General features: G+C 38.0%; 2 protein-coding genes across 2 annotated transcripts; one reads left to right on the top strand and one right to left on the bottom strand.

The window, feature by feature from the left end:
- Window positions 1–5111: 5111 nt before the first annotated feature.
- Window positions 5112–8865, top strand: LOC131315265 (uncharacterized). Its single transcript, XM_058344410.1, has 2 exons — window positions 5112–5642; window positions 8042–8865. Exons 1-2 carry the CDS (start codon window positions 5360–5362, stop codon window positions 8422–8424), a joined length of 666 nt encoding a protein of 221 aa, XP_058200393.1. The 5' UTR covers window positions 5112–5359; the 3' UTR covers window positions 8425–8865.
- A 394-nt stretch (window positions 8866–9259) lies between these two features.
- Window positions 9260–13728, bottom strand: LOC131315264 (uncharacterized). The gene is made up of 2 exons (XM_058344409.1): window positions 12827–13728; window positions 9260–9676 (listed from the first exon to the last, which is right to left on the bottom strand). The coding sequence occupies exons 1-2, from the start codon at window positions 13512–13514 to the stop codon at window positions 9465–9467; spliced, it is 900 nt and encodes a 299-aa protein (XP_058200392.1). The 5' UTR covers window positions 13515–13728; the 3' UTR covers window positions 9260–9464.
- Window positions 13729–13976: the final 248 nt, after the last annotated feature.

The following is a 13976-nucleotide window of genomic DNA, read 5'->3' as shown; positions in this document are numbered from 1 at the left end:
CCATCCAAAAAGCTAAGGAATTGTTATTCCATTTCTTTGTTACATCAAAATTACTAGTGCTACTCCAACATTCACTATTGCCACACCAAAAATTACTATTGCCATTCCAAAAATTACTATTGCCACTCCAAAAAATGCTATTGCCACTCCAAAAATTACTATTGTCAATCCAAAAATTGCTATTGCCACACTATTTTATTGGAGATGAGAATGACTATTTCTAAGCATAACCAAACATGAGAATGGAAATGATTATTCCATTCTCAATTCCTCCAATCCTATTCCATTCTTAATTCCATTTCTATTCACATTCCATTTCATCCAACCAAACGCACCCTAATAGCTACCATTAATTAAGTAACACAGAGATGATTTGCACAAAATATTAAAGCCAGCCTTCCATTAACATAAAGTAATTATGGTAGCGGTCAAGTTTAGTTAAAATTAAATAGAAACGTTGTGTGGGTGTGCCATAGGGGGGTTGTACATCACGCAACAACCAAGTCATTGGCACAAAAGTGTTAACTTAGGCAACATAATTAAGAAGCAGCTGAATTGTCCACATCTGTGAATTTGTAGGGTTTGGTTTACCTAGTTTTTTGGTTTGCCTAGTTATATATCTGTCCACTACTTCAATAGAGACATTTAATTAATATATATGATGGCGGATTGGATGAGAAAAAGTGTATGGGGCGTTGGCTCCTTTTTTTTTATTTTTATTTTTTCACATGTTGGAAGAATTTATACTAAATTTATCCCAACTCAATGCATCAAAGGAGGACATAAACTTCTAATTTATACAAGTTAAACCCTCAATTTCACTGTACTTCATGTTATTTTACCCATCAACTTATACGCGTAGCCTGTAGGAAGAGGGAGGGACTTTCGAGTTTTCAACCATATTTTAATTGGTATGATTCACGCACTTTTCTTCCTCTCACAAGTCTCATTCACCAAACTTTCCTTAAAGGAAAGCGTCTCATGTTGTTAAGTGGGATTAACCTTTTCCATTCCAATAGGGTCAATATAATACGAAAAAATCTAGTATGAAAAAGTATTGTTATTGTTGGGGTCAGAGTATCCCTGAATTTGGTTACACAATGTCACTTTCTGTCACCATTTTAAAAACAAATTTGCAGATGTGATATTGAATGTTATAAAATACTTAATTGAAACTCTCCCTAACAATTGATTTTAAGAGAGATGATGGAAAAAGCGATCTGATAATTATCAACTGATTTATGCAGTATGTTGGGTTCGGTTGAACAGATATAGATCATGTAATTAAAGTCCCTCCTAACCCCACACTCCTTTATGAGTCTGGCGAGTCATGCTCCAAAGTTTCTTATCATTTACTGTCTATAGAGGCCTTTGGCTTCAACTCCTCCTTCAAGACATTAATATAACTGTTCGAACATTTTGATTTTCACCGATTAAAAAAAATAAAAAAGAAGTTTCGTATGATTTCTCGAATGGGTAGAACAGTCTTGCTATTGTCAACCCATTAGGTTGACGATAAGTATATTAGAATACAATGAAAATACATATTTTGTGTACTTTTTACACCGTTTAATGCACATTTACACACTTATTCTTGTCAGCCCATTGGACTGATTTTAGAATTTTCCTTATTTTAGAATATGGTTTAGAGCAAGAGTAATGCTCAAATTTTGGTGATATATATCCCCTAGTAAATGAGAATGAGAATCTAGATTGATGTGGACGCAATAAATATATTCTTTTTAAGACAGTAGAGTATTTTTAGACGGTGTTATTAGGTTCTTTAATCTTTTCTTACATTTCAATTAATCTCAAAATTTTAAAGCAAACGACTGAACTAACCTTTAGTGGTCCAAACCGCTCCGCAGAAGGAAGCAGTTAATTTGGAAAAATGTGAAATGGTGAATGTCCGCATCCCTACAATATGTAATAGTTTTCTTCCATTTTGGTTTTTTTTTTTTTTGTATTTCTTATTTGTCGAGGGTGGCGTCCCACAGTTGTGTGGGTCGGGTAAACCCGTCCCCCGACCAGGGCGGGCATGAGAGCACTCTAGAATTATCCAATCAGAGCTCGGGACGAGGTCGGGACAGTGTGGACATACTTTCGGATCGAGTCGAGGTACAGCAAAGCCCGCCCTATTGCCATGCCATTGCCTGGTAGCAAGTGCATATGAAAGATAATCATCACGCGCGCATACATACATACTACATGCTTTGCTGTATATAGTCCAGGTAATTTCCCCAAAAAGGAGAACTGATTATTTGATTAATTTTACAGCAGGCCAGAGTTATAAAGTAGTACTCCTGTAAGAATTTAGATCCATAATCACTGCTGCGTGAGGGGCATGGGCCTAGCACATGTTAGCATTGATGGTAGGTCACCCTCCCCTAGCTACTTAATTGCTCATGACCTTTTGGTGGATCACCATAAAAAGCAACCATATTAGGTACTCGTTTTTGTAGGGTCATTCCAATCAAAAAGATTTAGTAATTAATTTAGTAATTAACAAACCCAGCTGCTTAAAAAGAATATTTTGAGATCTTCCTTATCCTTCTTGTGTTCTCCTTGATTCTGGACAGCGAATAGATAAAAGGGTTTTCCCCTTTGTAATTTTCTCTCGTTAGTACTTTCAGATTCCGTTTGTTTTGGGATTTTGGATTTGAATTTGTAAAGTAATAAATGTAGAGAAAAATAGAGTAATAATTGAAAATATGGGTAATAATTAGGAAGAGATATAAAGAAAAATAAGAGTAATGATCGGAGAGAAATAGAATAATGATTAAAATACAAAACCCTAAAACGAACGGAGTCTCAATTTTCCATGCGAAAGACATCAATCATAGTATTACACTTTTTGTTTTTGACATACCAGATCATTTCAGATGTTATATATAACACATGATTGAAAGTATAATTTTTCTCGCACATTCAAAAGTAAATAGATATTTTCTGCTTTGTGTAGATTGTGCATTGGATTCTTAGTGGATAATCAAATATCTTTTATTCGTGGAGCTCTTTTTTTAGCCAATTTTTTTAATAAGTCGGATTAATTTCAAATCGATAAACACTTGTCTTGGTTGAGAACTTTAGATCAAGAATTGAATACTTTGTTACTAAATCACTTAACGATAAATCTATTACTCCCTCCGTCCTTTTTTAAGTGTCCTGCTTCGTAATTCCAACTTATTAAAAAGACATCATCATTATACCTTTCACATCAACTTTTTCCTTCACTTTCCCTACTTACCCATCATCATTACACTTTTACTCACTTACTTTTTAAAATGAAATCTACTTTTAGGGACAAAATAGACAATTCACCAACTTTTACCTACTAACTTTACAAAATGGACACTTATTAAGGGACAGCTCAAAATGAAATACCGGACTATAAATAAGGGAAGGAGGGAGTACTTGATTTTTTGAAGATTCATTAAATCATCAAACACTTAAATTAACCAAATCTGTATATTCTAAGAGATTCCGAAATCGACTTGTCATCATGTATAATGAGAGAAACTTTTATGTATCCCCGTTGTACAAAGGGGGATTGGTATCCTCTCTGAGGAGTTTTTAATTTTTCAGTCATTGTCCGATCACATTTGAATGATCGGCTCAGTTCATTATGTAGAGTTCGGCGAAAACCTTAATTATATCAAAAATTTTGTTCACCGGACTTTAGTATATACATATCAGCACATGCGAAAAATTGAAAAAAACCAAAAATGGATTTTGATTTAGTGCCGATCATGTAATGTCCGATGAACACGATTTTTTATATAATATAAGTTTTTGTCAAACTCTACATAATGAATGGAGTTAATCATCCAAACGTAATCGAAAAATGGCCGGAAAATTAGAAACTCCCCAAGGAAATACCAACCCCTTTGTACCGGGGATAGATAAAAGTTAGTAATTTGCGGGGATGTCTAAGCCCGACACTTGTAATACACAGCAGCAGGGGACCTGTTCTCATTTGCCATTGTACCTCTGTCACAACATCACTCTAAAGTGCTTTAAATTCTCAATTATTTTATGACTTCATGCGTTGTAAATAATTACTATAAGTATAGATGTTAATTGAATACAACCGGAGTCAAAAAAAAAACCGACCGTCTTGCGGTTTGGTTCTTGTCAGGTTCCACAACTATATTATTTAGGTTTTGGCTCTCAATATTTTAGAACTGTTTAGAATGGTTTGGTTACTGATTTTCTAAAAAATCGGACCAATTTGGGTGCACCGGAGGTGGGAGGCAATTTCAAAATAACTGTGCTAATGACGCAAACTATTGTGCACAGATTCGTTCATTAATTTCAAAATCTTTTTTTAAGGGGCCCTATAAAAAATCAGCTCGGTAGGATATATGTAAGTACTTAATCCAATCTCTCAAAATCATCACCATGATTTTTTAGACACATATCGTACACAGATCCGTTATGGGGCCCATTACGGGTCTAATACAAACGATCCAAATTGCTCATTAAATGTAGAAGATTTTTTCAACAGTCCTGTCGAAAATCAGCTCAATCCGATACCTTTAGATGCTCGATTCAATTATCTAACTTTTCATTATTGTGACATCCGAATGAAAAATTAAATAATTGAATCGAGCTTTTAAAGATATTGAATTGTGCTGATATTTTACGGGAATCCATAGAAAAATATTTTACATTAAATGAACGATTCAAATCGTTTGTACGTGATTCATAGTGCGAAAATCCTATGTGTACCGACCATTTTTGGACCGAAACCGTACCGACGGCCGCGCGCGGCCGTCTCCGGCCACCGGACGGCCGATCCGAGCCGTCCAAAAAATTTTTAAAAAAAAACCGAGGGGCCCCACGCGGGAATCAACGTCATCCGATGTGTGTAGGGTGCTTGATCTAAACACCCTATTTACACGAAAAATAGGGTGTTTAGATCAAGCACCCTACACACATCGGATGACGTTGATTCCCGCGTGGGGCCCCTCGGTTTTTTTTTAAAAAATTTTTGGACGGCTCGGATCGGCCGTCCGGTGGCCGGAGACGGCCGCGCGCGGCCGTCGGTACGGTTTCGGTATGTTTTGGTCGGTGTATATAGCAGTACTCTTCATAGTGGATCTCACATTGGATCTGGGCACGATATCTGTGCATTATTGCTTTATGTGTAGCACTGCTGCAAAACAAAAACAAATACCATAGGGAGGCGAAGTCAGTCGGCAGGCAAAGAAATGAAAGAAAACTCTCCCTCACTTCTTCCTTCTTCCTCCTGATCTCTCTCGCTCTCTCGCTCTCTCTCTCTCTCTCACCAACAGCTTAACACTCACACCTTTCCTCACACCCGTTGACCTGAATTCCTCCGCCCAAAATCGTCACCATGATTCAGCTCCTGTTCGCTCTAATATTCGCCGAGATGGCCCTGATTGTGATCTTCGTGTTCAAGACCCCACTGAGGAAGCTTGTCATCATGGGCTTGGACCGGCTGAAACGCGGCCGCGGCCCCATCGTCGTCAAGACCGTCGCGGGCACCCTTTTTGTGGTGATGATGTCGAGCGTGTACAATCTCATGTCGATCCACAGGCGTTGGATCGAGGATGGGGATCTTAATCCCACGGATCAGGTTCTCGCTTCCCAGCACATGCTCGAAGCTTCTCTTATGGGTACCGTTAATCATACATATATTTTTTTCCTGCTTCAATTATTTTGATTTGATTGTTTTGTAACTGTTTTTAAAAATAAAAAAAAATCTGTTTACGGGGTTTGATTAATTAGGTTATAATCTTATGCGCCGCTGCACTGAATTGGTTTTTTGTTTGAGATATTAGGGCTGTTTGGTTGTATCAGAAATGTTGATCAGGCAATTTTGGAGCTCTCTTCTCGATAATTTAGATTACTCCATAAGAGGGTAAGAGAGAATCTAGCTTTAGGGGGAGGGGATGATCTCCAAAACAATGGAGATCCCCTACAGGGCAAGGGATGCGACACGATCAGCTACTCGGTTTCGCCAACCTTCTCACCCAAGATAAAGAACCAAAAACTTTACTCCTAAGAGATTTGAAGGCCGAGATTAGAACCATACTCAAAGAATAGCTTGATAGACGGATGGGTTTGGCTGTGAAACATTATTTAGATAAGTTTTCTCTTTGTGGATTTAAAGTTGTTGTTTGGGCTTAAAACATAGAACCGCCTAAAAAAGAAATATCATCTGATTTGGACGCCTGCATAGAGTTTGGGTTCTTATTGTTTGTTATTCTGCGGGTTTGAAACAAGTTGATTGAAAAGGGTTAATGGAATATGTTGTTGTTTGTCGCTTGCAATCACTCACTAGATACACGTAAGTTCAGTCTTTTCTAGGAAGAAAAGAAGATGAGATCTCGGGTTTACAAATTACAATGGGTCCCAGTGGCAACTGCCTACCTTAATCGTTGGGCTAGGGACACACTTTCACATGGAGAGGAGGCAAACACTGCAAAGTGCAAACAGTGGATAATAATGAAATGGAGTGAAGTGCACATGAACTGCCATGCTTGATGCTTTTAGTGTCCAACATAAACAACTTAAGGCTTGCTAAAGGCTCTAGTTCTGATCTGATGGAAGAAAACTTTTAGAGTGTCCAATGGAAAAACTTTGAGCAAAACTACGGCGCTTCTGATTTGAGTGTCAGACACTTCAGGGGAGTGTCGTGTCTGATAAGTATCTGACATGAAGATTACCGCAGGGGAAGTGTCCCTGCTTCTTAGCATGTAGTTATTGTACTGCTAACTGTATCTCCATGAACCGACAGTCTTACTGAAGAGGGACAGTTTTTGGTTGTAGTGGAAATCAAGTTTCTTTCTATGGTAAAGATTCTTGTTGCAAACAGGACACAACCTTGTAACGATCTTAGAGTTTAGAGATGACTTCAATTTAAATATAAGGACATTTCATATTCGTTTTCCTTTCCAAGTTTTGGTTACCATTTCCTGCCATTTCAGAAGTCATTACATAATCATGTTCCCAAATCACCATGCTTCTTGTTGAATTGACAAATTAGTTTTGGGACTGATTGGTGGTGAGTGAGATAGTTTAACCCACAAAGAATGATGACTGCTGTATTGTCAAGTTGTCAACTTACTCATGCTAATGAACGTATCATATTTTCTACAGTTCTCTTTCCCCATTTGGACTTCATTCTTCTTGGTGGATCTGCTCTATACATTAACAAATATTTTTCTTGGTGCTGAACCATTTCAAACAATGCGTTCACTGATATCCAAAATAGTTTTTGTTACTAACTAATAATTTATGTCCAGGGGAGCATGCATTTTGGATTTTCTAGCTACTTAACAAAATTTACAGCTACATTGAAATGTTATTGCCTCTAGAATCTTGTGGAAACTCCTTTGCCCAGTCCGTGTCTTTTGCTTTTCCCTGTTAATAAGACTACTTTGTTTACCTTGATTTGTCTTTCTTTCCTGCCCAAGGTCAATGTTTAAAAGGCGAGTGCTTTTTTTAGGAGTACGTTATGAGAGTGTTCTTGAAGGTATAGACTGGGTAGTTATTACTGTTATAAGAACCACACTGAACTTTTGTCCTTCACCTCTGTCCAAGTATTTGGGCCTTTTCAGGAATGAACTGTAATGGAACTAGCTAAAATGAGGTAAAGAGAAGAAATGAGTCTCGGAAGGCTCAAACCTGCCTTTGTCATGCAGTTTGACCCAACTGATGTTCTTTGTTTGACTTCTCTCAACGCATAGTTGAAAATTCTATAGTCATGACTGAACATTCATATTTTAGAAAATTGACATAGAACAATTGTTCACCGGTTGAAATGCTGAACTTGACCAATGCCTTCGTCTTTCTTCTGTCTGGTTTGCTTCTGTTAACGTGGTAATTAAATGGGATTAGTTTGTTGTTAATTTCCTACCATTCTTGTTCATGATGAAATCAAACAAGTGAATGTGCCTTTTCTGTCTGTGCAGCGTTTTGTTCTCTTCTTACCATCTACTATTCAGCTTATTCTTCTATGTCAGTTTCTTTCAGCACTCTTTCTAACACTCAAATGGGTGATCAAATGCAGGATTTTCACTATTCCTTGCACTGATGATAGACAGACTACACCACTATATCAGAGAACTCCGCATACGAAGGAAGACCATGGAGGCTGTAAAGAAACAAAACCAGATTTTCGAGGATGGGAAAAGTGGAGGGGCAAAGGAAGTCAAAATCTTGGAAGAAGAAATGACCAGATTAAGGGCAAAGGTTACGCAGCTGGAATCAGAACTTGAGGCAAAGACAAAAGAGGCTCGCAATGCAGAAGCCAATGCGGTTGCCCTGAAAAAGCAATCGGAAGGATTTCTACTTGAATATGACCGTTTGCTTGAGGATAACCAAAACCTTCGGAACCAGTTGCAATCAGTAGACAGGAGAGTATCTCGTTCAGATAGCAAGAAGTTCATGTGAGGAATCATACCCTGTGGAAACCCATATTTTCTACGACTTCATTTTCCTCAGTACATTTGGTTTAGTTCCTTGATGGTTTTGTCCATCATAGTTCAGAATTTTGAGGTTTGAGAAAAATTACGAGGAAGAATCTAAGAGAAAAGGGAAAAATGGAAGCGAAAATGGGTTATCACTTTATGTAATTGGTCCAGAACCCATTGACGAGGTATAATTGATCTGAATAGGATATAACCCATCAGTTATAAAGTTAGATTTTTGAAGTCCTGAATTGTGTTTGGTCACAGTCAAAATGTGCTGCCTGTTGAACATTTCTCATTGTCATGTTTCTTATTGTGTTCATTCGAGCTCTTTGTATCACAGTTGCCATTAATGACCTGCTGTCATTTGCTCTGGATTCGTTATAGTGAGTTTAGCTCTGTTATTGTGTTTTGCTTCCAGAAATTCTATTCCATATAGCATTTTTTGGTCATAGTCTCATAGGGAGTGCAAATGTTTCTGCTGCAAGAATAGAAAGACCTGATATTTGAGGAAAACCCCACTATTATGATGTCGTGATGGTTTTTTTTGCGAATTAAAATCCAGTCATTTGAATATCGTCAAGGAATGGAACCCACACGATGTTGCTTGGGTGTTGGGTCATGACCAGATGCATTTGATAATTTATTTTTCTGACAACTCAAGGTGTCTAAATCAAGTTACACGCACCTGTTGCAAGTGTGTTGGGTCATATCAAGATGAAATCGATATTTTTCATTATGACGTCTCAAAGTGTTCGTGCCAGGTTACACGCATATCTACTTTTATCCCATTAAGGCTAGTCAGCAACAGTAGCAAGAAGTGGCGTCAGTTTGCTGAGCTATTAAGGTAGAAAACACAGTAATGGATTTACATTGGGATTGGCCATCCCAGAGGCTCATTAGTATACATGTATTTTTACCTGTTGGTATTGGGATTGGCCATCCCCTCATGCCATGAAGTCTTAAGTTTTTGTTCCTAAACTGCTGGTGAAAAAACATACATCGTTTTCGCTTAGAAGTAAATCAGTATTGAGTGCAGTAAATACCATTACGCAAAGGAAAACCAGAATGGAGAGCGATGATAAAATGAACGTTAATCCGGGTGCTCCAATGCCATTCACTTGTTTCGCGTACTCTGCAGAGGCCAGAGCGAGGAAGGATACAGGAAAAGAGTAAGCCCACCATGCAACACTGAACCTTTTCATTGATTTCTTGAAAAACAATGGCCTGCAAGCCTGTTTAAGACAAAAGGGGGTAGTTGGTCAAATGTTTAATCATGTTCCAGTTACAAGGGATTCTTAATAGCAAATGGATTGTTAAACGCGAAAAATCCCACCAGAATGATGCGTCAGTGACCAACATATGATGATATGGCAATGACATTGGCATTTTTCCAAATAACAAGATACTCTGAACAGTGTGTATGCATCATTCTTGTGAACATCATATCACTGCTTTTCCTGACCTAATAACTAATTAAGTTTTGAAAGCTTATTTAATTTCTAATCTAACCAAAGAGGACCGTAATGGTGTACGTCTTTGTTAAGCAAAGTGTAACTTTCTATCAGTGGATAGAAAACTATATCCACAGAAATTGGCATTTATAAATATTAGAAGCACTTCCACGTACCCGATATGATTTGTAGGATTTTAATTAGTTCTGGTCTGGTCGACAGTGAAAAAGTTTGTTACGTACTCTACTTTTTTTTTTTTTTTTTTTTTGTGTTTAATTGGTTGTTGGTACAGGGCCAGTGGGAAAGAAGGACCATTTTTTGGAGAGTAAGGAGTCAATGCAAAAGTGGTTTCATTTTCATTCGTGTCCTTTTCTGTATTTTACGATATGACAAAATGCATTTTCATCCTCATGGTGGGGGCATGCACTTTTTGTCTGTAAAGGAGAAAAAACAATGAAGACCAAAAAAAAAAAAGAAGCGATAATCTTTACACATTAACTTTTTCAAACTATAAATTCAAATCAAAGTACGATATTGTAATTAACCTTTAATCTCTATTCACATTTTGAGGAGAATTTTAATCTGTTCAATGAATAAGATGACTGAAATCAAGTATATATTCACTGGTGAAATAGCAAATGATAAACTTGTTCACCATATGCTAAAGTACTAAAATTGATGCTGTATGTATGTTCAAATATGATTAAATTTATTGCCTAGAATATATTTGAATGATCATGACTTTAGCATATTGAAATGAAAATTTATCGATCCAAACAACGATGGTAAACTGATAAGTTAGAAAACAAAAAGAGAGGTAGTCATAGGAGAGAGAGAGAGAGAGAGAGAGAGAGAGAGAGAGAGAGAGAGAGAGAGAGAGAGAGTTAATTCCTATAATCCCTTCTTACTATTCTCAACTCAAATCAAAGTACGAACAGAAGAGAGGTAGTCATAGGAGAGAGAGAGAGAGAGAGAGAGAGAGAGAGAGAGAGAGAGAGAGAGAGAGAGAGAGAGAGAGAGAGAGAGAGAGAGAGTTAATTCCTATAATCCCTTCTTACAATTGTAAACTCAAATGAAAGTATGATATTGTAACTTCTATGTTATTAATAAGATTTATCCAAAGTCCTCATTATTATAACAATAATAAAAAAAAAGAATTTTATTATTCTTTGCAAATCAATAACAAAGATTAAAGGGACTTCAAGCATGCGGCATAAAAAATGGAGCAAGAGCATACCTTTTATATAGTAGTACAAAATAGCAGTGCTATCACGATAACATTAATTATTCGTCAAATTATGAATATGTTTCCTCTTCGAAACATGGAAAGTAACGGTTACATTCACATCCCTTCCTTTCTTTTCAGTGTAAACAATGATGCAGTAGTTGTGGTAAATGTGTACAGAGCATCACTGCTCAGAATTAGGTTGCCGAACATTAAAATAAGGTTTGCATGAAAGACAATATGAAAATTTCTTACATACAAATGCAAAATAATGCCAAAAAAATTGATATACATAGTTTTGATCAACCGACACAATTACAAAAATAAATAGTTAAATACGATTCATATATGAATTTAGACAAATCCAATCTTGTTTGTCTACATCTATTTCAAAAGGTAAAATGTCAAAATTGTGGTGATTTTTTTTTTTTTTTTGGAGGAAGAGAAAAATTGCATTAATAATAAAAGAAGAGTACAACTATGCTGTCGCTGTTATATTAATGAAAACACGCCAACGACGAGCGAAGACTAAACTAGAGTCTAAGAGTCCGTGGCTGGAATGGCGGTCATCGCGGATCGCGACACCAGAACGGCTGGGCAGAGGCAAAGACGGCGAAGGCGGCGGCAAGACAAGGCGATAGACCCGAACACACTCAGAGCGGCGGAGCGAACTACGAAGGGACTAACGGGTTGCTTATTCAAGATTGGTATCAAACGGTGGGGTGTGGGTGTGGCGGGGGAGGAGGCAGCAGCCTCCCCCCACCGTGAGGAGGTTGGTTAGGAAGGAAGCAAAAAAAACTTTTAAAGAGAGAGAGAGTCAGAGAGTCTGGTGAATTTTTTTTATGAATGCATACAATTTAAGGAGGTTGATTGTCAAATATTTCAAAAAGAAATCTAAACGCGCAGATGTCGGATTGTTTGGAAACTATTGGACGGGTGAACTACTGGAGTATAATTTTAAATAAAATTCAAAATCTGTGTAGGGTGATCGTCCTAGCTAGCTCGCTCGCCTTTCCATCTTTGCACAAGTTGTCAGTCGTAAAACCATATAATGTGTCGACCACTAATTGAATAATGTACCAGCTACCCCATAGCAATAACATACTAGTGCTTAATATGTCAATAGCTTTCAATTCAATTGCCACTTCTGGTAATTTTTATTTTAACTTAACTTTTCATATACCACAAAGCAGAATTTTGTAATCATTTTCTTCAACCTCAAATACCTAAAGTTATCCTGCCAAAATAAATAAATAATTTACCTGTAGATGGTTCATAATTTCAAATTATTCGTATTATTATTTGTTGGTAATCATAAATTAACGTAAAATGCAATACAATAAGGGCATTGATGATAAAGTTACTTTCCAAATTATAATGTCACTACTCAAGGGATGGGAGTTGATAATGTCACCCCTCAAATTGATAACTGCACTTCCCTTTAAGAGTGACATTATAAATTTGAGGAATGACATAAATTTCCTGCGAAAAAATGAATGCTAAGTATGCAAATTTGGGAAAATAACGGCCAATGACATGTTTTGATAATTAATACTCTCCAATGACATTTTTAGCATTAACAATTGTTCTTAGCATGTTTTTGAAGGGTATTAATTATCAAAACACGTCTTGAGTCGTCATTTTCCCTATAAATTTCACACGTGTCAAAATCTGTGCGCATAGAATTGCTGCATGCCAAAAATTACCAGGGATATGAAAAGGAACAAGGCCAAAAAGAAGAGCATTTTGCTGGCCACATCGAATGTTCCACTTATAGACTTCCAAGCCAAGCTCCCCACGCTCGGCGCCGCCACAAACAAGAAGAAAACCGGCCGCAGCCGTGCCGGTGTCTGACAACCGCCGGACAACCGCTGATAAAGAGTCACGAACAGGACTAAATAATGTGCGGCCCCCAAGGTGAACACACAGATCGCAAACTCCCTCCACCCCATCTCCGCCGCGGCCAACGTGACCACCAAGTTCCCTATAACTGATAATTGACTCGTGGGATTGGCAAACACCGATAAAAACCGCTTTTCCGACGTAAACCACTGCCCGTAGACCTTCACGTCGAGAATCAACAACGGTACCGCAAACACCCAACAGAGAATCTGGTATGAGATTGTTTTCGAGGCGAAAAACGGCGAGGAAACTAGCAAAATTAGCCATGAAGTGGTGGGAGCGAATAAATAGTTGACGCCAACGTGGTGAGAGAGTTCTGATTTTACCATGTTGGGGTGGAAAATGAATTTTAGAAAGTAGAGGAGAGAGAGTGCGAGTTGGGTGGCTAGAGTGAGGTACCAGAGTAAGTGGAAGGTGGTGGAGGGGAGAGTGGGGGACACGCGGTGGAGAGGGCGTGGGGAGATGGTGTGGTGGTCGATCAGAGTTTTCCATAGCAAGGCTTGGGCGCCAAGGGAGAGGGTTATGGTAAAGTGGCAGGCTTGTAACTTTGGTAGAATGGAGTGTTTGGCATTTTGGTTGGGTTGGTGGTTGGTGGTGGGAGGGGAGTCTATTATAATCTTGATGGGTGGTGGAGAAAGTTGGTCATCCATTGGGTGAGGGTGATAAGAGAGAATGGTTTTGAGGTGCTAGATGACAAGCATTTCTTGAGTTTTGCACCATAAGAGAGGTGCTTATATAGGAAGACAAAGTGTGTGTGTGTATGAGAGAGAGAGAGAGAGAGAGAGAGAGAGAGAGAGAGAGAGAGAGAGAGAGAAATCTTGATGGGTGGTGGAGAAAGTTGGTCATCCATTGGGTGAGGGTGATAAGAGAGAATGGTTTTGAGGTGCTAGATGACAAGCATTTCTTGAGTTTTGCACCATAAGAGAGGTGCTTATATAGGAAGACAAAGTGTGT

Source organism: Rhododendron vialii, chromosome 13a (assembly GCF_030253575.1).
Source record: "Rhododendron vialii isolate Sample 1 chromosome 13a, ASM3025357v1".
NCBI lineage: Eukaryota > Viridiplantae > Streptophyta > Magnoliopsida > Ericales > Ericaceae > Rhododendron > Rhododendron vialii.
The sequence above is the reverse complement of the archived record's forward strand: the minus strand, read 5'-3'. Positions and strand labels throughout refer to the sequence as shown.

Coding starts and splice junctions, on each gene's coding strand:
- LOC131315265 (XM_058344410.1), top strand. CDS start 5,360: ATGATTCAGCTCCTGTTCGCTCTAATATTCGCCGAGATGGCCCTGATT. Junction 5,643..8,041: donor GCTCGAAGCTTCTCTTATGG/GTACCGTTAATC, acceptor GATCAAATGCAG/GATTTTCACTATTCCTTGCA.
- LOC131315264 (XM_058344409.1), bottom strand. CDS start 13,514: ATGGAAAACTCTGATCGACCACCACACCATCTCCCCACGCCCTCTCCA. Junction 9,677..12,826: donor TGTTCCTTTTCATATCCCTG/GTAATTTTTGGC, acceptor TGTCTTAAACAG/GCTTGCAGGCCATTGTTTTT.